The sequence below is a fragment of the Leuresthes tenuis genome, unplaced genomic scaffold (genome assembly GCF_036924035.1).
Source record: "Leuresthes tenuis unplaced genomic scaffold, fLeuTen1.0.hap1 SCAF_15, whole genome shotgun sequence".
NCBI classification, from domain to species: domain Eukaryota; kingdom Metazoa; phylum Chordata; class Actinopteri; order Atheriniformes; family Atherinopsidae; genus Leuresthes; species Leuresthes tenuis.
In genome coordinates, this window is record NW_027325369.1 from 3272418 (window position 1) to 3299500 (window position 27083).

General features: G+C 41.9%; 3 protein-coding genes across 3 annotated transcripts in view; 2 read left to right on the forward strand and 1 right to left on the reverse strand.

The window, feature by feature from the left end:
• The first annotated feature begins 3786 nt into the window (after positions 1-3786).
• wdr32 (WD repeat domain 32) lies at positions 3787-13902 on the forward strand. The gene is made up of 7 exons (XM_072365100.1): positions 3787-4497; positions 5275-5388; positions 5665-5862; positions 6054-6256; positions 8933-9013; positions 9089-9234; positions 10240-13902. Exons 1-7 carry the CDS (start codon positions 4031-4033, stop codon positions 10609-10611), a joined length of 1581 nt encoding a protein of 526 aa, XP_072221201.1. The 5' UTR covers positions 3787-4030; the 3' UTR covers positions 10612-13902.
• LOC140270033 (ubiquitin-conjugating enzyme E2 D2-like) overlaps positions 8355-27083 on the forward strand; it is a 37622-nt gene continuing 18893 nt past the window's right edge. The window contains exon 1 of the mRNA XM_072365102.1: positions 8355-8358. Coding sequence (XP_072221203.1) covers position 8358 — 1 coding nt within the window. The 5' untranslated portion in view covers positions 8355-8357. The remainder of the gene's footprint in view (positions 8359-27083) is intronic.
• On the reverse strand, positions 14865-26980 carry cpxm1a (carboxypeptidase X (M14 family), member 1a). Its single transcript, XM_072365099.1, has 13 exons — positions 26605-26980; positions 25373-25482; positions 23375-23514; positions 23076-23160; positions 20916-21066; positions 20703-20791; positions 20446-20569; positions 19532-19728; positions 19222-19401; positions 17343-17637; positions 16468-16607; positions 16274-16376; positions 14865-15752 (listed from the first exon to the last, which is right to left on the reverse strand). The coding sequence occupies exons 1-13, from the start codon at positions 26939-26941 to the stop codon at positions 15424-15426; spliced, it is 2280 nt and encodes a 759-aa protein (XP_072221200.1). The 5' UTR covers positions 26942-26980; the 3' UTR covers positions 14865-15423.

Sequence of the window (27083 nt, forward strand, 5' to 3'; positions counted from 1 at the left end):
GGTATGTACACACAAAGGTCACAACAACGCCAACTATAATTATGTCTCACTTTCATGTAAAAGCGCCTACGGGCAGTGCTGTTTGTGTAGCATTGTGCAAACAGCATAAATGTCTATGCTTCATATAAACTGTTCCAGCTTGCCAGCACTTATTTGAATATAACTCACAGACAGGCGTCTGTTATTATTTGAAGCCTTTATTACACTAAGGAGTCACTGCGATTCTTCCCGTTCGCACCTGCCTCTGTGACTCTTTCCTTCATTTCTTCACTGAAAATGATTACTCACCTCCCTTTGCAAACTGAACACACTTACTGATCATGACCCCTCTATTTCCAGTGCATGCTCGGCTCTCTTGATCTAATTTCTTTGTTCTCTCTATCCAAGGTGGCTCATCATCAGAGTGGTGGTGTCTGAGAGGAGGATGCTGTGTAAACAACAACACTCACCCTCTCCACCAGGTGTTTACCTCCCACAGAAGCACCTTCAGCAACAGACTCATTCCACCTCTTTGTAGGATTGAACACCAGAGGAAGTCCTTTCTGCCTGTGGCCATCAGACTGTTTAATTCATCTACCTCAGGTCAAGAGAGGATTAGTGGAAACACTGCGTCCTGAGGCCAAATACCAATGTCACTTTACCCTATGCCACTTTACAATGACACTCCTAATCACTTGCTTGTACATACTTTTTCTTTATTGAGGCTGCTATTTGCTATTTGCACACCGCACATATTACACAGCAGTTACTTATGTTGTTTTATGCTAGCTTTATTTTATCTTATTTGTCTATTTTATTTTATTTTATTTTATTTAGTACTTTTCCCCTTGTTGCACAGCGATTTCCCTCAGGATAAATAAAGCCTCTTGAATCTTGAATCATTCACAGCTCACAAATTGGCCCTCTGACAGCATCCCACTCGAGTTCTTAAAGAAGTCATGTACTCTAAACACCAGTGTTGTGTCTGGCTGCATTCCAGCTGCCTTTAAACATGTTGTTGTGCAGCCCTTATTCAGGAATGAGAACTCTGATCCCTTGTTTCTTTACTTACTTCAGGCCCATCTCAAATTTGCCAGAGGAAGAAGTTTCTGTTCAGCTTGAAACATTTTTAGTTAATTATGATGTATATGAAAAAATCCAGTCTGGTTTTAAGCCCCATAATAGTACAATATCTGCTCTGTAAAGTTTTCAATTATTTGATTTTAACTGTAGAGTCATTTTGGAGTTCCTGGACCTGACAGCTGCTTTTGACACATCTGTTCATTCCATCCTCTTGTCACAGTTGTGAAATTTTGTAGCTGCACTCAGGGGTTTCGTCCATCCATCCATTTTCTATCCATCCATTTTCCATTTTCTAATCCAAGGTAGGGTCATGAGGAGGGCTTGAGGTATACCAGCTGCCGTTAGGTGAGAGGCGGAGTACACCCTGTATGTGTTGCCAGTCCGTTAAAGGACCACACAGAGACAAACGAGACAAACAACCATGCACACTCACACTCAGTCCTAAGGTTCATTTGGGATCACCAGTCAACTGAACATGCATGTTTTTTCGACAGTGGGAGAAAGTCAGAGCACCTGAAGAGAACCCATGCATCCACAAGCAGAACTTGCGAGCTCCACACAAAAAGGCCCCAGCCAGGATTCAAATCAAGAACCCACTTGCTGTGAGATGACGGTGCTAACCACCACACCACCGTTCAGCCCCCTCAGAGGTTTCAGTCCTACTAACCAGATGGACGTTTCTCAGCATGTGGGTGGTTACTCCTCTGAAACAGCCCCACTCCCCTGTGGCTCTGTGTTGGGTGCTATTCTCTTTTCTCTGTACCTGCTTCCCCTTGCATCAGTTTTTGAGAAACCCATTGTCCAGAAACGTGCCTTTAAATCCCCCCCAAAAGTGTTTAATGCAGCTTGTGCTTTCTTGTGTGAATGATTGAATTAAATGAATAATTAATAGATTAGTTTCAACTTGCTTCAATTAGGTTATCGTCTTTTGACATCCTGAACTTCTTGATATAGGCACCCTTGGTCCATTTGCTTACAATACTCACTCTTCTGTGAAGAGTCTTGGTGTATATTTTGACAGTGCTTTCAAATTTGACAAGAAGATCTCCTCTGTTCTTACATCCAGTTTCTTCCAATTAAGAGTTATAGCAAAGGTAAAGCCCCATCTCCACCCTAAAGATTTAGAGTGGGTGAGTCATGCCTTGATTACCCTAATTCTTTGTAAGAGGGCTTTTATAGTCAAATTCAACACCTGCAGTTAGTTGAAAATGCTGCGACTCATCTACTGACAGTAAAGAACAATTTAAAACTTTTGTTATTTATTTTTAAATGCCTTGATGGACAGGCTCCATCCCACTTTGATCTCTTAAGTGCAAATTTCTCAGCCTGAGACCCGTTGTCAGCTAATCAACTGCTCCTTGATGTGCCAAGATCCAGCTTAGCTCTTCATATTAAATCTGCTCCCACTGTTGAGCAATTCAAATAACTGATGAAGACCCATCTCTTTTTCTCAGCTTTCCTTTCGAATTGAGCAATTTTATCATGCTAGCAGATTTTCCTGCTATTTTTGTGATTAAATATTTATTTGTGTATTCTTATTGTTTGGAACGAACTTGGTTGTTTTCAAATGTGATGGGTATCTAGATTTGAAATGAACATTTTTGTGCTGGTGCCAAAGAAATCAGTGAGCGTTCTGTTCCCAACATCCCAATTGGACACAAATGTACTTACCACCAGTCAGCTGTTGCCTTAACTCCAAAATCGGTGAAAATGATCCAATTTGAAATATGTGGCCTTTTTTGCTCTGTGAATGGCAATTCAAACAGTGGCCATGCTTGTAAAAAGATGTTATTTTCTGTGCTTTTGCCTCGCTTATTAGCCTATTGTTGATGCAATGGTTCAGCTTTGTTTAATTTTTATATCATTCAAGAAAACATGAGCAGCACCTTATTGTGTGATCTTGAAATTGTAACTGGCAGAATGTCCCTTGATATTCAAAAAACACCCTGCCAAGTGTTTCCTCACCTTTAGAAAAAACTGTAACAGATGATCATTGATCAAACTTTATTTGTGAAGACACTGTTTTGGTGGGTTGGATTGATTCCCCAACAGATGAGCGAAATCATTTCAGATGCAAAAAAAGAGTTAGGTAAATTCATGATATTAAACAAAAATCAAGAATAAAAAAGTTATCGATGCATTAATTTATTTTCTTAAAAAATAGAACACAACACTGCGCCTCTTTACGCTTTCATCATTGGGAATCAAGAATGCAGTTACACTAACCGAACAGCAGGTGGTAGCAAAGAGCCTACTATCCCGGCACGAGAAACCGGAACTCCGTCATTTCTTCTTTCTTTTCTTTTTTTTAACTGGGCATTTGTTTTGACGAGAAGAAAAAGGCAAGTTAGACGAATAAAACTATTGCATATCCTTTGAGATTCTTCAGCTGACAAGAAATAAAACACCAAAGGTAAATACGCTGTTTCATACATTGTTTTTTTCATACACTAATCGCTTTATGGATATGGGGCATTAATAAGTCTGAATTTGTTTTATAAGCGTCCAAAATTACATAGCACAAAAAAACACACGTTTTCGTCTGTCGTGTGTTACACATTCTGCAAACTTGTATTACAAAAAAAATCTTACAATAAGTTGTAAAACTCGGAGATTTCGTTGTGATATTATCAGTTACAGTTGTTGCTAATCAGATGCAATGTCCCAACATGAACTAATACCGCAGCTTTATTTTGAAAGTTAATCTACAGATTTCCGGTCGCATTCTAGCTAATCGTGTTTGTCTTGAGGGGTGGTGAGAAGGCGCTGCCAAATCTGGCAACAAAACACATTACAATGGTACCTGTGCCAGTGAAAGACCCCGGCATGGCGCCTTAAAGGTATGAAGGAAGGAGGATTCATGCTCAGCAGGTGACCGGACTCTTTTCGCCGTTGAGCCGAGACGCCCCCCCTCCCCGCCCCACCACCACGAAACACAAACGAGTCTGTGGACGCCAGAGTAGCCACAATGAGCTCGGAGCACCAGAGCGACAGCGAGGACGCCGACGAGTCGCAGGACAGGCCCAACACCGGCAGAGTCTCCGACAAAGAGGAAGACCCCGACATCGACGAGTCGGACGATGAAGATGACATCGCTCAAACTGTCTGTCCTTCCCGACCGGAGAGCAGCGAGGACCGCCCGGAGCGCAGTGCGGGGTCTCCCGTGCTGGAAGAGGGAGAAGCTGGGTGCCAACCGGTCGCCGCGCCGCAGACAGGGAGCGGCGAGAGCTCAAGCAGCGACAGCGTCAGGGGCTCTAGCCTATTTTCCTGGCTGCAGAGCAGGACTATAAGACGAGGGCTGTTTGTGGACCCAGCTCGGGATAACTTCAGGACAATGACCAGTTTGTACTGCTCTATGAATCCGGCTGTGGAGTCCGTCAACTTGAGCACTCAGACGCATGGAGCTGTATTCAACCTGGAGTATTCCCCAGACGGGTGAGACAATAACGTACAGTCGTACATTTCAGGCCCTTTGAGTTCGACCTTAAGGATTTTTTTTTTGTCTGGCCGCAGAAGCTTGAGTAATTCAACCTCTTCTGCTCCAGTTGTACAATCTATGGCTACAAACTTAGGATCTAAAGATCCCTTCACATGCATGTACTGTTGGATGCTCCAAAACTACAACACGCCCACGTGAGCTACTGACACTTAAATAAGTTGGCTGGCAAATGAACTCACAATCAAAACGTGGCATTTGAAAAATTTGGATATATCTAAGCTAAACGGTGAAAATCTTTGTGGGGCTGAATTCCGCTCACAGCGGTCAAAACTAAGTAGTAACAGCCAGGGCTCAAGGCTCCTTGACTACACAGCTGTTGCAGGAAGTAAATCCTGCAGCCAAACCAGGTCAAGCTGTCCAGTCTGGGTCACATTTGTTTATGTGCTCATGTGACAGCAGCACATAATACGCCTCCATCATGCACAGTGAAGAGTTGTCGATGTCTCAGCTTGATTTTTGGGCCATAAAGAGAAAATTGGTCCGATCTCATGGTCCAGCTGAGGGAGAAATACTGAGAAATACTGCTTCCTTCACTGTTGGGATCTTTTGGTTTGCCTCTTTGCGCACGGTCTAGAGTCATTCAGCTTCACAAATAAAGGACCCTTAAAGAGAGGTCAACTAATAAATGCATTCTCTTGTGCATTTTGTTCAAAGGAAACTCTTTCCTTCTCTTGCATCTCTAATGTGTGTGTGTGTGTGTGCGCTCTTCTCAGGTCTGTGCTGACTGTGGCCTGTGAGCAGACAGAAGTCCTCCTGTTTGATCCCATCTCGTCCAGGCACATCAAAACCCTGACGGAGGCCCATGAGGACTGTGTCAACAACATAAGGTAATTTCTCTAATCTTAAATCATGCTCAGAAGGGTTTCAATATGTGAAACAGCTACAGGGAAAACAGGCTTCAGACCCAAGGTAATGAAATAGAAAGGGTCAGGATGACAACATGAGCCTTTAAATCCTCTTTGTTTGTTGGTTACTGTTGGATTAAAATTCTTGTCGGAGTGTAAAGTGCTGAGGTCAGTCAAACTGCCAGAGCAGTTGAGCAGCTTTCCGGGTTCTTGTCCGCTGAGGGTCTAAAAATGGTCATTTCCGACCTGTTTTTGTAGGTTTTTGGACAATCGTTTGTTTGCCACCTGCTCTGACGACACCACAATTGCATTATGGGACCTTCGTAAGCTGAACTCAAAAGTTTGCTCGTTGCACGGACACGCCAGCTGGGTGAAGAACATCGAGTATGACACCAACACTCGCCTCCTGGTCACGTCTGGTTTTGACGGCAACGTCATCACGTGGGACACGAACAGGTTGGTTATCCGCACAGCGTGTACGTTGCACATTTAAAGGTGAACGTGAGAAAACATCTGTGTTTGTGTTAACTCCTGCACACATTATTCGACCAGCTGCGCACAGAGTGGTTGAAATGCATCGGCTGTTTACCGTGTTAGGGTTCTAGAGAGAGCGACGAATCTTGCTGATTTTTTTTCTTCCTCTGCAGGTTTACAGAGGACGGCTGCCCGCACAAGAAGTTCTTCCACACGCGCTATCTGATGAGGATGCGTCTGACGCCCGACTGTTCCAAGATGCTCATCTCTACCTCCTCAGGGTACCTGCTCATCCTTCACGACCTGGACCTCACCCAGTCCCTCGAGGTGGGCAGCTACCGCATGCTGCGAGCGCGGCGGACCCCCCTCAGCTCAGGTTAGAACAGAGTCACTGTTGCGAATGGAAAAAGCGATTTTTGCCCGTGTACAGTGGCGTTTGGATGTTTGTGAAGTCTTTATCTTCTTCTTTTTTTTTCATTTTTCTAAATCAATTATCCAAAACTGGTCCCTTAAACTAAATGAAGTGGAGCCAATCTTGTGCAGAAAATCTTCAACTTAAGTCTGTCAAAGTAACTGTTGATCAGTCCTGTGCACCAGCTTGGGGGAGATTTAGTTCCTCTGTACAGCTTCAACTCTGCGTAGAAGTCAGGACTTTGTTTAGCTTTGTCAAAACACCGACCGCCCTCTTTAACCGTGTGCAGGGGGTGTTGTCCTGTTGTATGACCCACTTCATGCTGAGATCCAGCTTATGGACAGATGTCCTGACACTTTTTCTGTGGGCCCCTTATGGAACCAGCGGAACGTAATCTTGCTGGAGCGCCGGTTGGCGTCTGTTGCCCCTTGTCTTTTTGACATGTATGAGTTGTCGAACACGGTCAGTGTGTGGTGGGCCGGGCAGCGAGAGCACTCCGATTAGCTGTTAGGGGCAGAGATTGTGTGCATTGGAAGAGAGGCGCCAGTGACGACAGAAAGCAAAGGACTCAGTTGAAATATCATTACTGAAAAACACAAAGCAAACACTGCTTTGCTCAAAGTGTATATCTATGCAGTCTTCTGCTTTACTTTATTGAGTAACGTGCATTATACTGCCCTTCTCTGCCCTTCAGAGTTACATCCTTAGGCAGAGATCGTACATCCAAGCTAGGCTGTACCAGCTATTCCTTTGTGCTGTGTTTGATGGCAAAGTTTTTTGCCAGATGCTGGCGACCTGAGGAGTTCAAGCAAGACGCTGCTGGTTCTGCACATTCTTCTGTGTATAAGTGCCTTTAAAGGCAATTCATACTTTCTTTGTCTGCTTGCACAAACCAATGGGGACTGTCTAAATGTGCATGCAGTCCAATACATACTGACTTTTGGATCAGCTGTGTTGACACTTCCCATGTATGGACATGCAATCAGTGTGCAGTACATTGCAGAAGTCTGGACAACAGCAGTACCTCTGGAAAGTCTCTCATCAAAACCAGCGGCCATGTTGTTCTGCGCCTCGTCTTTTTAGTCTGACTTTACTGTGCAATATACTACCAATATACTACCATCCCCGTGTTTGAAATATGGGTAATAAAAGCTTTTGTCCAAACATAATGTTTGTCATTTAAACCAACAGGATCCGGGCTCGTCCACGTTAGCAAACTGCAGAAATGCTTTTTTTTTCTTTCTTTTTTTGTGCTCCCAGCCGTCGTTGTTCAGTGCTTTCCTGATGATGCACTGCTGGTACACCGACAGCTGCTTCCTCTCTGACCTTGTGGACTATTACACGTCTTGCTCTTGGGGGGCGTAACATGGTGTTGAATTTCCTCAGTTTGTAAATGAGGGTTTCTGATTGTGGATTGTTGAGTCCAATCATATAGGTAGTCGTATATAACCAATTTTAGCCCAAGCAGCATCAACACATCTTACCCTGATTAGCTCTATGTATGTTTTATATATACGGTATATGTATGATATACTTTGGCAGGTAGATGTTTACTGATTTCACCTTCAAATTAAGTGTCAGTCCTTAAGGTCTTTTGGCACTCACAGGTATGCAACGGATATGTGTCCAAGTTATACTTTTTCTTCATAATTGACCTAATTGTGTTTTCTTTCCAAAGTATTTGGCTTTGTATGTAAATAATGTGATTTAGAATGTGAGAAATTGTGTTGCTGTGATGACGCAAGAATGGTTTTTAGAGTATATTATATATATTCTTTTCTCTGCAAACGAAAGGCTTTAATGTTCCATTGCCATCACATTGACCCCTTTATATGAAACCTATAACCTTGGTCCTTTTGATGCCTCTACGGATAGACTGGAGTACCCTGTGCCTACTTTAAGAAATTGTAATTAAGAAGGAAAACACCTGACTATGTAAAGTCTCAGAGGTAATACTGTACAGTTCCAGTCAAAATGAGTTGGTCAGAGTGCAATTGGCCAAAAGGTGAATTGAATGACTCCCAGACCATGGAAAGGCATCCCTGCAATCTACCTTGGTGACGACAGTATCATCCTGTGGATTTTTTTTTCTCCTAATGCTTAGGAACGGCTAGAAGGAAAACTGAATTCAGAAAAGTGTAACGACCAGATAAGATCTCAGGCATGGGCAAAGGTCTACATTTCAACAAGATGTTTCAAAACTTATCTCCAAGGAAAACACAGAAGTGGCAACTATGTGGAAGTCCAGGAAGGACTCAGCCAGATTTAAAATGGTTGCGCATTGACACTCCACATCCAAACCAGGCTGAACTCGAGTTTCTTAAATGCGTGTCAAGCTTTTAGGATTATGCCCCGATAAGACTTGAGGCTTAGTTCTAAATGGCGCAACTAAATAGTGGGAATTTCAGTCTTTTATTATTTATATATTTGCTAAACTATCAAAAACTCCCGTCTTTGCTTTGTCATGGTGGAGTGAAACATGACAAAAGTAGGAAACTTTCTATATATACCACAAATGTAACGCACTGATTAAAAAAAATGAGCATCATTATTAACTTGTGTTTTTTGTTTTTTTTAAGTAGCAGTTTGATTACGGTTTGGAAAACGTTTAAACTTTGACTGCTGTCTGTGATTCTGTAGATGGAGGCACATCAGCATCCAGGTCAGCTGGTACTCCTCGCCAGGGAAACGACTCCAGCAAGATTCACCCTCACAGAGAAGGTCAGAGATGACCGACTGATTTGGTGTCACCTGAGATTCTGGACCATGCCGTAATCGTGCCCTTTTTCCTCACAGGCCTTTCTCCCAGGAACAGCCTGGAGGTTTTAACGCCAGAGATCCCCGGCGAGAGGGACCGAGGGAACTGCATCACTTCCCTGCAGCTCCATCCAAAAGGCTGGGCTACACTCATCCGCTGCTCCAGCAACATGGACGACCAGGAGGTGAGAAGCATGTAGCTGCAAATCGTGCCTGTTGTCTCAGAAGCTAAAACATTGTTTGTATTTTACCTGTTAAACTACCAGTCTGTGTGAGGGGGGGGGGTACACCCTGGACAGGTCACTGAAGAAAACCCAGATGGCTATGACAGATTGTAGTTGCTTTGTAAGGTGACTCTTTCTTGTACTTGCAAACATTTTTCCTCTATCTCTGAGGTATTTTTCTCCCCCGGTACTTGTGATAATTTCCAGCCAGTTTATACCCACCCGTGACACGGATAGTGAACATTAAGTGAGTGTCACAAACCCATATTTGAGCTAAGGGCACATTTGGGTTGGCAGCAATGACGTATTTAGTTTTTCACCCAGTCACTTAAAGATCAGATAGATGAGAGGTTGATTAAACTTTTGTTTTTGTAGACAGGTCTGTCTACATATGGTTTCTTAGGACTGGATTGAGCCTTATTAGCCCTCGTTTATGTGTTTCTGAAGTCTCACGCAAACCTAATCGGAAATGGGTCTGTGGAAAAGCCTGCCGTGTGCACGGATTACTTAAGAGATGTCACCTGTGGGAGCAGCCCTGCCTCAGTGCTAAGATGATAATTAGACCTGCTTCAAAATGTAGTCGACCCGTTCAGACCCTGGGTCAGAGAGAACGCTAAGACCAGCGGCGGCGGGATGGTATCACTTCATTGGATCAGTTACTGGAGTCATGGTGGGGAAGGAGCAGCAGTCTTAATGCAAAGATAATTTAGTCTTAGAAGAAGTTGAGCGCCATGTTGACACCTCATAAAAACGCTGTTTTAAAGAAAGCAGTTGATTCAGCACCCATGTAAACCTGTTTTGTTTTTTATTTTTGAGCGTTTTATGTCATATTTGATTCACACATTGCATTGTCACAGTATAACAGTGTAATGGGTACAGTTAATTTTCTACTAACAGCACATAAGGTCATTTTTAGTGAGGTTCCTATTGCTTGCGCTCACATTTTTTCTACTTGTCTTTTTCCAGTGGACATGTGTTTATGAATTCCAAGAGGGAGCGCCAACGCGGCCGCTGGTGTCCCCACGCTGCTCCCTCCGCCTGACGCACTACATCGAAGAGGCCAACGTGGGGCGGGGCTACATCAAAGAGTTGTGCTTCAGCCCGGACGGACGGCTCATCTGCTCGCCCTACGGCTACGGCATCCGCCTGTTGGCCTTCGACGAGCGCTGCGGCGAGCTCGCCGACTGCCTGCCCGTCCAGACCAGCTGCCTCAGAGAGATCCGCTCCATCTACTCGCACAGCGACGTGGTGCTCACCACAAAGTTCTCCCCAACACACTGCCAGCTGGCCTCGGGCTGCCTCAGTGGACGTGTGGCCCTTTACCAGCCCAAGTTTTAGCATCCATTGCTGTCAAAGGACAGAGCACTGCAGACCTGGCTACAGAAATGTTCGTTGGGGTTCCTGCACAGATAGTCTGGAAATATATCAAAGAGGCTTTTAACTATTGATAAGTTTCCCAGTTACACAAATATCTGCAAAAACCTTGCTGTGTTCTTATGTATAACTTTCGTCCAACACACATTTTCCGTGATTTCATACTCGTATCATCTGTGCAGATATTTGTCAAAGTGATATGGCCTCTGTAGTCCCATTTTATGTATCGAAACCATCAAAGAAGGCTGCATTTGGCCTATTTGGCAGTGCTAAAACCCTGGCATTTGTTTTAAAGTGCTCTATGGACCAGATGTGTGGGAATCTCTGAATGCAGTTCCTTCAAATTCTAAGTGCTCAACATAAAAATCATTATTCTCTGAGGCTACAGTTGGCATAAAATACTTAGTTGAACATCTGGGTTTTTCTGAACCTCGTGTGAAATTGTAAGTACTTTGAGACCCAGGTCTGCAGCTGTGAAGCAGGCCGAGTTCGTTTGGGTGCTAGCTGTCTGCTGACAGCCACTGAAAAATTCATCTCTGGCCTATTGATCAGGTCTGAGCAGTGGATGGACACTTTCAGCCCCTCCTGCCCTGAACATCAAGAACTGATGCAAAAAAGAGCCCCCTGAAGGCAACACATTAAGAAAGGGCAGCTGGGCTTCACAGACTGGACTCCCATCCGGACCGAAGAGAAGGTTTGAAGTCCAAATCTTGAAGCTCTTGATGCAACGTGGCGTCGGGCAACAACAAACGACTCTGTTGCTCTTTTTCATACTATAGATTGTTTCTGGTTTCTGTAACAGTAGAAGACTTTTGACTCTTTTGAGACTCGGCGCATCCAGTTGTTGTCTCAGGAGGAAAAACACTAACGATGCAAAGAGAGAATTACCCATTAACTCTAAAGAGACAAACAGGCTCTCGTATCTGCTGTTTCAGCGTCCTCGTGCCGCTCTCTGCTGCTTCGCTCTTGCCTTTGCCACAGGTGCTGCTTCTCTGCTCATACAATCTGAACTTTGACTTCAAGGACCTTCCCCTTTCTTTGCCCGCTTAGTTTGGTTCTCCTTCTCTACTCTCTTTCCACTCTCGTGCTCCTCAGTAGTTTTTAGTGGTTTTATTGGTGTATTAATGTCGGCACTACTTGTAGCACTGTGTTTTGAACTGATTCTTCACTTTTTTTGCCATCTTTGAGGCCACTTTAGGATAACATTTTAGGATAACTTACATTGGAATTGCCTACGATTTTTCTTCACATTTCTTCTTTTGTCTTAAGCCCATGAATGGAAGCTTGTTCCAGACACACTGTCTGTATAAACAAAAATACTACTTATAAATACGTTTTTCTTCCTTAAAATCCAAGGCTGGTATCATGATATATTTTTGATATAAGGCGCATGGTAGCTCATCTTCAGCTTCAACCTCCCGGTGAATTTTGAAATGTTGAATTTTCAGTGAATCCCTTAAAGAAGCTGGCTACTCTTATTACGTAGTTTCCAAAACTACCCAAAGCAGTCGGAGGTATTTGCTAAGTGCAGCTTTCACTGGCAGAATAATACACAGCGCAAAGGTACAACCATTTTGTGTTTCTAATTCAGTAATGTCGTTTGGATATTTTTCAAGTTCTATGGCTTTGGATAGACCCCGAAATACTTGCTGGATCTGCTGTTTTTTAAACTTTTGTTAGGAAGAATGTAGCTGAGCGCCGGCCTTCTCCTTTAGTCAGTGGCTTGTTTGCTTTTTGGCAGGTGAAGCTGCCTCCGAGTTGTTTAACATTCACAGGATGGAATTGTTACCAATCATCACCCTTTCCTTTTATTTAGTTGACAGACCTGCGCCACGCATGACCCCCCAGCTCCTCCCGACCACCCACGGGGAACGAAATGATCTCTTCAACTGTTACTGTCTTCGGCACTTCCATCTAGCTGCTGTGAGCCCACGCCTGACAGTTCCACTTTAATGGAAACTAGCTCCAGCGCTGACTGACAGCAGAATCGATGATAACTTGCTGTTAAGGTGGACAGTAGACAAACAAACACATACTATGCATACTGGCCTTTGTGCCTTGTGCTCCTCATTGAGCTGTCAGATGCCAAATCACGATTTCCTTTGGATTCGTTTGAATTGAAACGTGATCTGAGAACTAAAAGTGAACATCTGCTGTTATTGATTTGGGGTGGGGGGGTATCTTTTTAATGTAGTTTAAAATTCTGGGAGCACATGCTGATCACACTTCTCTTAGGCTTGTGATTGTGCTCATGTAGTGTTTTGGGCATATTCTGGAGCCACTGCAAGGGACGCTGTAGCACTGATGCCTCGATGAACAAAAGGTTGACGTTTCTTGGTGTTATTCGGACTTTAAAACGGGCGACAGAAATGGCTACGAGCCTGGAAATCAGGGAAATTTAAAGATGCTGTGTGAGTTGGTTGGAGGTAGGTCACACTTAAACATATGGAAAGCCAGCATTTGCAGATTTTGTCACTAGAAGTGGACTTAAAAATGCAGGAGACGTGTGGATTTTCTCTCACCTTCTTTAAAGGCTCGATGACATCACCAACCTGTAGAATGTAAAAGCCGTGCAACGGCACCTCAGTAACCTCATGTTAAATACGAGTGGGATCATTCCAGCAGGAATGTCTCAACTTTTTGAGCAGTTTGTTGTGAGTTTGGGTTTGAGGAGGAGAAACCGAACTTGTCAGATGCAATCTCATAGTTCCCGGCCCACAATATGCTCCAAAAAGTGGCAACAAGAAAGGACGATTTTAACGTTTTGTACATCCCTTAACTGCTCAGACTGCGTATTTTTCAGGATGTCACAAATGGGCTTCGTTTCATTTTCAGCTCAGTCAGTTAACAGACATTTTATCGAATAACCTGATCCCTGATGTTAGACATTCAGAGTGCAGATTTCTACATTTATAGCTACGTGAACAAAAATGATGACTGAGCTGAATGTTGAAGGAGGCTGTGGACTTCACTGCTTGTTTTATTTCAGTTGAAACTCACAAGGTCTTTGAGGAGAAGTGTCTTTATTTGCTATTTTCACTCCTGGTGACTAAAGAACCATTAACAACATAAAAAAATGTGTTTTTGATGCTGTTTCACTTTTTCTGTTTGTTTTTACGTGTGCACCATCACATGAGGTGATTACAGCCGGAGGATGAACTCTGCTGTTTCCTCTATGATTGTACACATTAAGCAGCCCCAGCAGTGGTAATAAAATGGTACGTTTTATCACAGAAATAACAGGCCAGCTTTTTATTTCTTTTTTTGTTTTGTTTTTGCACTGCTGACTGTCCTGTGTTTGGGATTTCAATATTAAAACTTGACACATGGAGTAGTGGGAACTGATTACTACCTGAGCAGCTGTGATAGGCTCCTAAAAATCGTGTGTGTGAAAATAAGTTTGCCCTGTGATTTTTGTCTTCTGGATTAAAAATAGTAAAAACTATCTAGTGCAAGAATTTGAGCAGAAGAACCTGATCCTGGCTGAACTGATAACGGGTTTTAAAGAGGTGACAAAGCCCGCTGTTTTCCGGCTTGTTGACCTTCAACTCAATCTGCTTCAGACTTTTTACGACTCCTCACTTAAGTTTGACCAAACTGTTTTTCCCCTATGCGCTTATTGAATGGCTCAGTACTCCCCCAAAAGGTACAACATTTGTGTGTTTCTAAAGACAAAAGCAGGTTTGTACGTTTCCCATTCAGGCGGGAGCTCAATTCAACCCGCTGTTCGTAGACTGTTTTCAACTGGCAGCACCCATCTCTGCAGCATATTGGCCTCATTTTGTGCAGTGGGATGAAGTGGTTACATGTCGTCCTTCTTTATGCACAGTCTTTGATTCACTGGTGATCCGATGTTTCCTCCGTCACCACCTTGAAGCGGATGCCAGTGGTTTTCAGTGAAATATCTGACTGTGGCATTGCCAGGAAATTTACAACAAGTTGATATCTCCTTTTAGAAATTCAGGCAATTTCAGGTCAATGCGGCTGCTGCAAATCGCGTGAAAATCCCACTGCCACCAGCTTTGTCGATTAGCTAATCTAAGATGGCCAAATTTGGTTTTAAAAAAAAAAGGGAATCTGTGAGAAAAACATCAGCATTCTATGATGATTAGGTCTATGATGCCTGTGCAGGTCCCAACCCACTGCACTGCTTTTTCAAGCTCCTTTTGTTGCCCTCCTTTTCTTTCCATTCATTTCAGATGAAGACACTTTCTAACACTACATAGCACAAACATTTATTCAAAAGATTGTGGTCCTGTTGGACTTCATAAAAAAAAAAAGAGAGAAAATGTGAAATATCAGACCAGCCGACAGTAAAATCCTCAACTAAGTTCACGTATAAAACAAACCAAAAAAAAGCCTAATAAAGTCTGTTAATCATTTACTTCTTTGCGTAACATTTTGTATATTTGGGACTGTATCCCACTCTTTAGTGTCTTGTGCTCATCTGTAAGCCTTTGTGTGAATTTAATAGGATTTAAAAGGTCAGTGCGCACAAATTTTAGCCCTTTGAGATCTTGCAATGTAAAGGTCACTACAAATAAAATGTATTATTATTAAATGAAATGCTTTGCATTAATTAAAGCTCAGATCAGATTGATGTGGAAATCACTTGACATACATATAAAACCTCAAAGGTAAAACTGTGGATGCTTTGATACCGGCTGCACTTTTGTGCTGCTTTTCTCAGAAAACAGTTTCATCAGGTTGGACCTTCTTTAACTTATAAACAAAATAGTTTCCAAGGCTTCCTCAGCCCCTTCGTCCTGTTCCACGTCATGCTCTCCACGCTCCAGAGGACCGAGCTCTCCTGGTCTTCACCTGCTGACTCTCCCTGCGGCGGTTGATGGCTTTGGTGCTGGCGCGTAGCTTACGGAGCCTGAGGGCGCGAAGTTGCAGCTGAAGGTCCTGAGGTATCTTTCCTCCTTTGGCTCGGATCTCCTTCAGCCTCTGAATGGGAGTTTTTGTGAGGGCGAAGTCACAGATTGTGGGACGTGGCTCCATGCCAACCTGGCAGTGACGGATGGATGGGAGGTAACCCACAGCCCAAACCACAACCTTGTACTGGCCGGGGTTCAGCAGACGCCAGTAGTCCCCGTCAGCAGCTATAAGAAGATTTGGTAGTTTGGAATGTTTAGGGTTTTGTACTTTATAGGCTTACTACATTTTCAAGAGTTCCTGTCTATGAGTAGACAAAGTGAAAGCCTTGCACTGACTCCAATCCAATTTTATCTATAAAGCACTTTAAAACAATCACAGTGGACCAAAGTGCTGTGCAGACAAATAAAGACAAAATTAAAAGAGTAAAATACAAGAATAGATTAAAAGATATAAAACAGCTATAAAATTTAAAACGATAATAAAATAAATAAAAATGATAATACATTCAACAGCTCACATCGCGTCATAAGCCAAGGAGAAGAGATGTGTTTTAAGATAGGATTTAACTCCTCATTCCTCAGTTTATATCTTCATTACCTCTCATAACAGCTGCAACATTGAACATTCAAAAACTCTGTTCCACTTGGAACAGGTGGGGGGGTGTCCCCTCTGTTTCAGATGTTCAGCATTACACCCTTATCGTTGGAAAGAAGAGTGAAGGGACGGATCAAATCTAGGGACTCACCTGATCGAATGTCGTGGTTGTGATCCTCCACTTTGATTACAGCGTCTGCTATTCCTTGCTTGGTGAGCTTGTCCCTGACAACACCTTTGATCCCTCTGTGAACCTGTGAGGAGGAAATGCTGCACTGTGAGCTGCTGCTCAGGACATTAAGACTGGTGTCACTTTCTTTGTGCAGGTGGGCGACATAGACTGACCTGCTCCATGTAAACCAGCAGAGACTCTTTGTTACTCTCCCACTCGATGGGAAGCTCACTGACATGAGGGAACTTATCGCAGGACAGCTCCACCGTCACCTCGAAACAGTTGGTATGCAGGTAACTGAAGTCGTTCATACCTTCAGAAAAGACAGAGTCAGTTTGTAAAAAGGCAGTCAATTGTAAGCAGTGCTGGTTTTTCACAAAACGATTGCCAAAAGCGTTCAAAACAATAATATTATTCCCTTTTTGGTAATTGAATTACACTCAAAGCAGGAAGTAAGGCGCCATGCAAGAGATATGGACATATCATTCTTTTACTATCATAATTATTATTAATTCCATTATATGGCGACAGTCGTGATATAAAGAAGACATGCTGCTGGACAGCTTTCTATTGCTGGGTAATGTGAACATGAGAACATTTTTTTAGATGGACTGGAAGAATAACAAGTAACAGAAAAGATAAACTGACATAATCTCTTTGTTTTCAACTCCTGGTTGAATTGAAATGTAAAAATCATATATGGAAAATGCATGTGTTGCATACAAAATCTTATAACAGCCTATTTCAAATTTCTTCTTCATTTTGATGGACAACACAGACTTTGCCAACTGATGTAAAATTGAAACCGACTGACAATCTGTTATTATCAGATGAAAAATTTGATTTTTCTTTTTTTTTTTTTAAATTTAGTAGAAGATTTTCGCTTATTATTTTCAATAGATATTAAGTATTAAATGTACTTTCATGTAAGATTCCCTGATTTAAGGGACCCTAGTTAAATTCAACAGAGCTTTATGAATAGTAACTTTTTTTAAAAAGTATTTTCTAAAGTGTGTTCACCCCCCACCCCCCGACAGAGCTGACTCACTGCCGGGGACTGTATGCCAGGCTCCACCGTTGATGATGTTGTTGTGCTGCTGGAAGTCCTCGTAGTGGCACATGCGGCGGTCGGGGTTGGCCATCACCAGATTAGTTGATGCATAGACGGTGGCCAGCCAGCGGAAGAAAGCGTCGTCAGCTGTGGGGGTGTTTTCCTGGGGGGCCCAGTCACGGGTGCAGTCGAAGGGGTATGTAACCACCAATTCTCCTCCGTGGAGATTTGCACTGAGTACGAAGGGAATGTCCTGCATCCAGTTGATGACGGCACGCGTCACTGGTGCAACCTGCGCAGTGGTGGAAGGAGTACTCACGATTTTAGTCAAGTAAAAGAATGAATGTTTTTCAACCACAAAAATCTATATTCTATGCATTCTTATTCTATATTAAAGGGTAAAGATCTGCGTTCAGCATCCCACTTCAGTGCTGAAATATTATTGGATAAAAGAACTAAAAATGTAGCTGAAATTTTGTTAAAATTAGGTTGTTAAAATCCTTTCAATAATCACGTTCTCAGCTTGTTCCAACTCTTCAACAAATATTTGTGATGATTACACTGAGTACTTTTTTATCAGGTTAAATAAGCCTGATAGAGGAAACATCCCACTGGTCGAGATGCTTGTTCAATCTTTATCCATGCAACGTTTTTTCATTCAGTGTTTTGATGGAAATGGAAATGTGGAAAGGAAAAAAAGCAAGGTTCCTCCAAATTCAACTGAAGCTGTTTGGGACACTGTTGTTGGGACACTGTAAAATGTAAATAAAAACAGAATGAAATGTATTCAAAATCTCATAAACCAATGGAATATATAAAACGTGTTTAAAGAGACATTTTACCATTTCATGAAAAGCTATTAGCTCATCTTAAATTTGATGGCAGCAGCACATCTAAAAAAAAGTTGAGATAGGGGCATGTTTGTGCATCCTGTGTTCTTTTTGACAACACTAAATGTCTGGGAATTGATGAGACCAGATGCTGGACCTTTGAGAGAGGAATGTTGTCCCTTTCCCGTCTGATATAGGATTCTAGCTGATTCTAGAAGCCCAGTCTTCTATGTCTTACTTTACATTTCATAATGTGCCAAATGTTTTCAACTGGTGAACGGTCTGAACTCTTATGCTACAAAGCCATGCTGTTGTAATAGATGCAGTATGCATTGTTCCTCCAGCTGTTTCTTTTCAGCACCATTAACTTTTCCTGCCTCTTGTTGCCCTTGTCCCAACCTTTTTGAGACATCAAAAAGCCATCAAATTCATGCTGCCATCAAATTCATGATGAACATTTTTCATGAAACAGTTAAATGTTTCACTTTTAAATTTGATATGTCTTCACTAATGTTATATTACAAATAAAAAATATTGACTTATGGGATCTGCAAATCATTGCGTTCTAGTATTTACATCTTACACAGCCGCCAAACTTAAATTAAAACTGTGGTTGTGAAACACGTACTTTTTTAAAAAAGCTATGTGAATATTTGTTTCATGCACAGTGTGGTAGTTTTATAAGATGTATTCAGAGCTGGAAATGTCCATTATCCATTTCTATTACCAAGTAGTTTCATCATGTCTTTGTCTTGCCTTGAACAAGAAAACTGGTAACAAACACTGAGTGATAATGTTCAGGCTTCCAGAAAAACCTTCTTGGCTCTGAAAATGTTTCCTGATCTGAAGTTTGCATTCTTCTCAAACTGTCCCAACCTACACTGACTAAAGCAAAACTGCTTTTTCAGTGCAACCTGTGCTCTCATAAACTGACTGTTATTACATGTCATTCTATTTATAAAATATTATAAAAAAATAAAAAAAAGCACCAGATGGTGCCAAAGTAAGAAATTTCTTAAAGATACAAAGGCACTGAGTCTCCATACCATGGCGTCTTCTTGAGTGTAGTATTCCGGAATGGGGATGTAGTGGTTTGAGACTTTGGATAGATCTGCCGCATCCTCCTGAGCGTCCCACATTATGTTGTTCAGATCAGGAAAGTTATGATTCAGGTCGATTCCTTGAAAGCTGTACCGGCCCTCGGCCCAGCCAGCCAGTTCTGAGCCCTGTGGCAGATCAGTCAATCAGAAACTGAATCAATAATTACAATGGATGGATATGAATGACTGCATTCCTTCTCCACGTTAAGGATATTGGGAAAACATAGAAATATAAAACTTTCAAAGCATCGCCCACCTTCTCATAAGCTACTTCATATCCATCAGGGTTCATAGACGGCAGAAGGTGGATTCGTGTCTCTTTGACCAGATGTACAATACGCTGGTTGCCCTTTTTGTATTCTTTGCACATATACTGCATGAGGTTTAGGACAAGCTCTCGACCGAGTGCCTCGTTTCCATGCATCCCCGCCACGTAGCGAAACTCTGGTTCACCTGCAAAGATGAAAGTTTACAGGGTCACTTTACTTACCATGAAAAAAATACATTAGAATTAGGGCAGAGATACACAGTCCCCCTTTTCTTCTAAAATTATTTTGCGTGAAGCACCATTGTGGAGCTGGTCCAAAATCAAACGCGTATTGGCCAGACTTGATGGTAGCCATTCCTGAAAATAAAAACTCCAAAGACCTAAGATTTGTACTTGATAACAATGTCTTATAACCAAAGAAATTCAAGAATGTGAAATGCCTGCTTGTCTTCCCTTTGAACTTGGCAGTTGTATCCACATACCCATGAAACCACTCAAATCAATAGCAGCTGTTGATGCATTATATAAGAATCCTCTCTTGGGAGTGAAGACATTTTTAAATGTGTTTATGCCATTTGTCAAAGAAAAAAGTAAGCCACTCTGTACCCCATTAAATGTATTCATGCTTTTTGGCGTATGTGGAACAGCCACAATTCACTTTTAAGCACCAAGCCGAAAAGACAATATCACAAGGAAATCAAACAGTGTGTTTACACAAGAGAGGCCTCCTCCACAAGAAACCCCTGCCTCCCTGTGTGTCGCTGCTCCAGAAACCAGGCTGTCTAAACACTGTTAGATGTTGGGCCTCAGAGCATCTATAATGAGATTAACTTGAGGGACATGATGAACTCCAGAAACATCGAAATTCAAAGTTGACAGGAGGAAAGTTTAAATGCTCTTACCAAGTTCATGTTTGCCAGGGTTATCGGATATCTCCATGACGTACAGCTTGAGGCCCATATAGCTCTTCCCTATAGTGTAGATGCGGGTGATGTCTGGACACTCCTCAGCCACAGACTTCATGAGCTTCAGGGTAGGAAAGACAAGTCTGAGTAAAAACCTTCAAGGAGTTAATTCATAACCTTGAGTAAATCTGCAAGCTATTGAGAGTCTGAGCTTTACGGGAACCAAAATTACTCATCACAGGCTTTTCTCTAACCTTTCTCATCTCTTTGTAGTTGTGGTGTCTGAAGTCTAGATCGTCCTTTGATCCTTGTTCTTGCTCATAGGCATACATATCATCTGGATCTACGAGGAAATGGCACATGAGGTCTCAATGTGTTGTTTTTTCTCTTTTGACTGACAAACATTACTTAAAACCAATGTACCATTTTGAGAGAGTCACACACTGCACTGCTGAATGTCTACCTACCATAAACACGGCAGCCGAGTATCTCCGCCCGGAGGCAGATTGTCCCGTTGGAGTACCAGGTCTGCGGATTGATACGGATGAATCGGGCGACAGTGGGAACTGGAAGGAGTCCAAGAACAGGAGTCTCTGGATTCTGGTTCCCTTCAAATATCTATAAATAATTCAACGTGATGTTACATAGATTTAAACATCTTAGGATTCTCTACCAAAGTGCATAAAACATTCACTGTATACATTAAAAGTGAGTGTTTAATTAATATGTCTACTGCATAACAAGCAGCGAGTTGACAAGTGAAGACTCAAAAATAAACACAGAAAGATTATTCTAAACATACAGAAACATAAAACTTGCCAAAAGTGAAAACGCCTGAGATATGTTAACATAAAAGCTTGAAAATTTGGTAATGATCGACATAAAACTGAGCACTTTTGTGATTTCCAGTTTTGCTGATTGCATGAACATTGTAACAACAAGACCTGTGACATATAGGCTGTATCAGTCGTCATGTGCATCATGGATCCACGTGGAAATAAATTGTCAGAGGTATTCAAAACTCTGTTTCTGAAACCTTAAAATGATGGAAAAAGAGTCAGGAAGATTTGTAATCAACTAAAAATCAGCAGAAACACGGCTGCAGCTGTAATTAGATGGTATGGAAAAAACCTTAAGTACAACTAATTCGAGCCCCAGTAGTTGGCCCATTACGACACCACAGACAGTCTGTTACGCAACTCACACAACCCGACTCTGGAAAATACATAAGCGCTTGAACTCAGATGGAGTCTGTCACATGTAAATTTGGTCAGGACTTCCTCAGTCATTTCAAAGTTAAAGTAATGAGGCACGGAAGTGGGAGTATGATGATATGAGGCCGCAGGAGAGCAAAAGATGTTGAAGTCATTTTAGATGGCAACATAAATGCACGTGGATGCCAAAAAAAAACGTCTGACAGAGTTATCCCCAGTCTCCAGAAGCTTTTGTGTTGAGAATATTCTAGCATGATAATGATCCAAAGAACGTTGTCAAAAATGATGCAATAAGTAGCAAAGCAAAAGAAAAACAAAATGGTTCTCGTATTCAACCTGACTTCTATCCAATACATCATCCCAAGAGTGTTTTAAAGAAGAAAAGTAAAGCAACACGACCTCTCTGGAATCCAGCAGAACATCATAAAATTTGTGGAACGCTGGTATTCTCCATGCTGCAGAGGATTAAGTCTGTCATCAATAGTTAAGGTGGACATACAAAGTTTTTAGAGAAAAACTGAATTTTGTTGCCAATATTTCCAAATGTGATGTCTGAAGTTTTATCATAGTGCCTCTTAACTGTTACTTAATCTACCGCTCGCATGACAGCAAATCCCTGCTGGTCTGCTTAGAATTCAGAACTCATGTTACTAAGAGGTGGTAGAATTATTGATCATTTGAGATTTAAGTGATTTTGCACAGAGTTACACTCATTTGTGTTGTACACTGTTCTCATAGAAGAAGAAAGATAGAGTAAAAGCACTGCTGTCAATTCTGCATGACCTGCCAAACATGTTGTATTTTAGACTCATTAACAAGCTTCTGGGAGTAAAGATGTTCAAAACTGCCATGAATCTGAACCAGAAAAGTAATCACTGGTGTCTTCGGAAAGTCTTTGTGATAACAATAACAAGCAGAGGCAGATGAAAACATGACCTCCTTGGCAGTGATGGTGGGCTTGAAATGAAATGAAAAAAATGTGCTGACTTTTCTTCTTTCTCCTCCAGTTCCCTGGACAGAGACCAGTTTTTCCAAAATATGAACGCTCATGTGGCTCTGTACAAAAAAAGCTTTTTGTTCAATCTGTCTTTGTGTTTGCATTGAGTGCTTCATTTAGCATTTGCATTGTGATTGTAAATATAATCTAACCATCATAGAGGGACTATATTCTGCACCTGGTATATAGAACATTTGACATAGTGTTACGTAGTAAACAAACTTTGACCATATATTTCTTTCTTTAGATTATTTGTTTTCATTTCAAGTTCTCTTTTATTCTAAATGAGCTATTAACTTCTTGTTTCATTTGAAGTATTTCACTTCTGGCACAAACTCATCGTAATCTGTTTTCAATCTGTATCACGTCCACTCCTCTTAAAGAGCAGCACAATGAATAAAAGAAGTCATTCTTACCGCCTCTTCTGTCCCATTCATGCAGGTTTGCCAGCTAACAGAGTCATTGCTCAGTTGAACTTTGTAGGATTCGACCCAGTCCCAGCTAAGACCAAAAAGAGCAATGGAGTGAGCAGCTAAATAAACATTGCACTCAGTCTTTGTTTCAACTTACTGTAGATGAAATGCTTTAAGGGCCATCTTTAACTGTTCACTGACTGTAGGGTTCAAACAAGCAGCCAGACTTTCAACAAATTGACCTTGATTTATTTTTTTCCTGTGTGTGCTGTAAGTCATTGTTAATGCTGATACTACCTGACCTCCAGATGGAGTTCCTGCCCTGCAAGATGACTCCAGTAAATAGGGTAAGATGGATGGTGTCCACCTCAAGCCACTGATGTCGGTCCTTATACTCAGCACACCAAGCTCCATCATACAGGTCTCCATCCTCAATGCCAGACTGAGGGGAAATTTTTTTTAGAAAAAACATGTCACAGAGAGTTTTTTTCTCTGTGTGTGTGTGTGTGTGGGGGGGGGGGGGGGGGGGGGGGGGGGGGGCATTGGGGGGGGGGGGGGCATTGGGGGGGGAAACATTGCACAACAGTTTGCTTTTGGCCTAATTGCAAAATAATTGCTTTCAGCAGACTGTAGGACAGGATAAGTTATAGGCTGCAATCATAAACAGCATTAAGAGTCAGATTAATTCACCCGATTACTTTATTTAATTTCAAAGAGACCTCCTTGATAAGGGAACCATATCAAGAAAAGATATGAACTTTTGGGACCCGTGCATATTTTGAAGTACTGTATTAATCCATGAATTTTGCAAAATAAATATATATAATATAGATCTTTAGATACATTGCAGTTATGCAGAGCCAGACTTACTTGTATTATTTAAATGTATCTTAAGCAATAGCTCTCCAGGCTTTTGGAATGTCTTTCAAACTTTTTCTTGACATTTACTGCTTTTTCACTCATTTTAAGTCCAGTCCTTCTTCCATTTTTAGAAAGAATGTGTTTTTTTGTTTGTTAAGCCACTTAACACTGACCTATGAATCATTCAAGCTTAAAAAGGCACCTATCTCAAGGGATGAGCCAGTGTTGTGCATAACAGACAACTTAGCAAAGAAACTATCTTAAATTGTATCTTTAGGCACTTTGTTACTAGCAGCCTGTTGCACAGACACATCATTTATTCTTATTTCTTTAGCAGCATCTGCAAAAAGCATAAAAGATAACACAGTTTGACAGACATAACATGGTATTTTTCCAAGAAAGAGCCACAAGCCAAAAACTATTAGCCAAAGAAAAAAATGTAATGGATAAAAAACTATCTACAGCAGATGAACAGGATCTGAAAGTGATGTCCTTAAGAAAAAGGAAAAAATCCAGCAAAGACCTGACAGGACCTGAGAGATGCATCTGGACCTTCAGCTGATCCATCTACTGTTGGCCCAAGCCTCATCAGAAATGGTCTCCATGGAAGGGTGGCTGTCAAGAAGCCATTCTTAAGGAAGGGAAACAGGGAGAAAAGGCTGAGCTATGCCAAATGACACAAGAAGTGGACTGAAAATCAGTGGCAACAGGTCTTATGGAGGGATGAATCCTCCCCAGAGCCCGGACCTCAACATTATTGAAGCAGTGTGGGATCATCTGACAGAGAACGGAACAAAAGGCAGCCCACATCCAAAGAAGAGCTTTGGGATGTCCTTCAAGAAGCCTGGAGAACTATTCCTGAAGACTCCTTAAAGAAATGACAGAAAGCTTGTCTCAGAGGGTTCAGGCTGTGTCAAACCAAATATTGACTTTCAAGCTCATTAGGATTGTATAAATTCTGTATTTGTCTTATGTATTGTATTTCTATTTATGTTTGCAAATGGTTCAATAACCTGCTGCACTTATTTTCAATTTTCTTAGCAATTTCTGAAGAATGAGGGTGGACTTCCAAATTTTGCAAAGTACTTTTGATTAAAGTATTTCTTAATCCCCTGTAGAGGTCAGCAGATTCTCCCCCCAAAAATAGATTCCACTTTATTTATTTAGATAATACTGAAATCTGCCTGTAGATTTATGTCAAGAAAGCTGAAATATATAATCTAGGTCATCTTTTTGGGGTTTCAGTTGTTTACTTATGAAGGCACAGTGGGTATTAACTATGTTTATTTAATCGGAAAATAATTTGTGAACTCTTGTTTCTTTGTTCTGCCTTCAGTTTTGTAATGTCAAATAAATATACAGATCTGAGGTCTCTGAAACTACCAGGGACATCAGTTCACTGTCCCTGGTATTTGAAGTAACCTCTGATACAGACTGACCTGGATATTGAGTCTCCCTCTGTGAGGACCCAGGCCCGGACGCTGGTAGGAGGAGGCTTGGATCTGGCTGTCATCCACTCGCAGGGACTCCAGACCGAGGGGAGGACAGCCTGTAAGTAAAAACCAAAAGCAAACAATTGATAAAATGCACGAGCTGCTTCTTTGCAGAAACAGTTCATGAGGCGACTTGACACCTTAAGGGTTAAACTCTTTCTGGTTTCTCTGAGTAAGCAAACATAGCTGATGTAAAATGAGGTCCTAGTGGTTGTTATGTGGAATATCCTTAATCATACTGGGGCAGTTCAGTGGAAGTTTAGAGGCCCTCGCCCCCTCCTCCTTTGCTTGTGTTGGGGAGTGGAGAAGACATCAGATAAGTGAATTCACGGAGGGTTTGGGTGTAATTTGAGACATGCTGGAGAGCAAAGTCAAGTGTTCAGCAGAACAACGAGACGGGGAGCTACAGCTGCAGGGTAGTTTATGGCTTTGGGAACGACCAACAACATTCCCATCGGTATAAAATAGAACACAGCTCTTTTTGTTCTGTTCTGGTGTGAAATTTTGCCGGAACATCTCAAAATGAAAAAATGACACAAATAAAAAGCAGTGTGGGTTAAGGCTGACCTCACAATCTCTTTCCATGTGTATGCCTGAAACAATTATTTAATCATAATATATACATGAATACATATAGAGTGTGGACAGCTTTTTAGCCACACAAAACCTCTCTCGATGTCCCATGGGAATTTCTGAAAGTCAGTGCATATTTTACCATTTTGGACAAATTGGACTTTCTGCAGGAGCCCAAATAGGTTGTCCAAATTATCCATGGCTACGCAACACATTCCATCTGAAATCAAACACCTTTGGTAATTCATATTCTGTTCCTTCTTAAATGTTTGAGTTCACATTCCAGTGGCTTTAAACCCTAATTTTGTAAGATCGACAGAGACTAAATTGTCAGAACAAGCATTTTCTTATGATCACAAATATTTTTCCTCATAAATCCTTTAATTTCTGAAGCAACAGTGACTTGATTTGGTCCACACATTTACAAAGACACAGCTGAGCAGTAAGTCAGAAGCTCAGCGTGTCCCTGAAGGCACCGTTATAAAATTGCCTTTTTTGATTAACATTAATGGGATTAAATTTAGATTTGGCTCAAGTCCTTCCGGCAGCTTCTCGCAAAAGTGGTCTACTTGCAAGAAGTTCAAATGACTTTTTTAGTTTCCTACCCGGTTCAGTTTTCTTATCCTCCTTGTTGCGGTCATCTCCTTCCTCTTCTTTCCTGGTGTTGGTTCCTTCGCTGCTTTTGCTGATGTCTGTGGTGTTCAGCTGCCTCTCTCTGACAGAGCTGGTGAACAGCTCTGTCGCTGCTACTGTTGGAGCCGCTCCGTCTCTGTTCTGCTCCTCTGCAGTAACCCCAGCTTCGGTCCACTTCACAGTTGCTGGGGTGGTGAAATTGATTAATGAATAACTCTGAGTCGTTGCATTGTTCAGCAGCTCTCCTGATCCGTGTAAAACAACTCCCAGAAAAAGTACAGCAGCAAACCTGCACATTGACTTTACCATCTTTCTCTTTGTTTGCTGTTGCAGAATGAAGGGGGAAAAAACTCCCGGTTAGTTTATATCATGATGACAGAGCCAGACCTCCCATCCACATCCCTCCTCCTCTGTCCCACCTCTTTCACCTCCTCTCCCTTCTTCCCTCCCA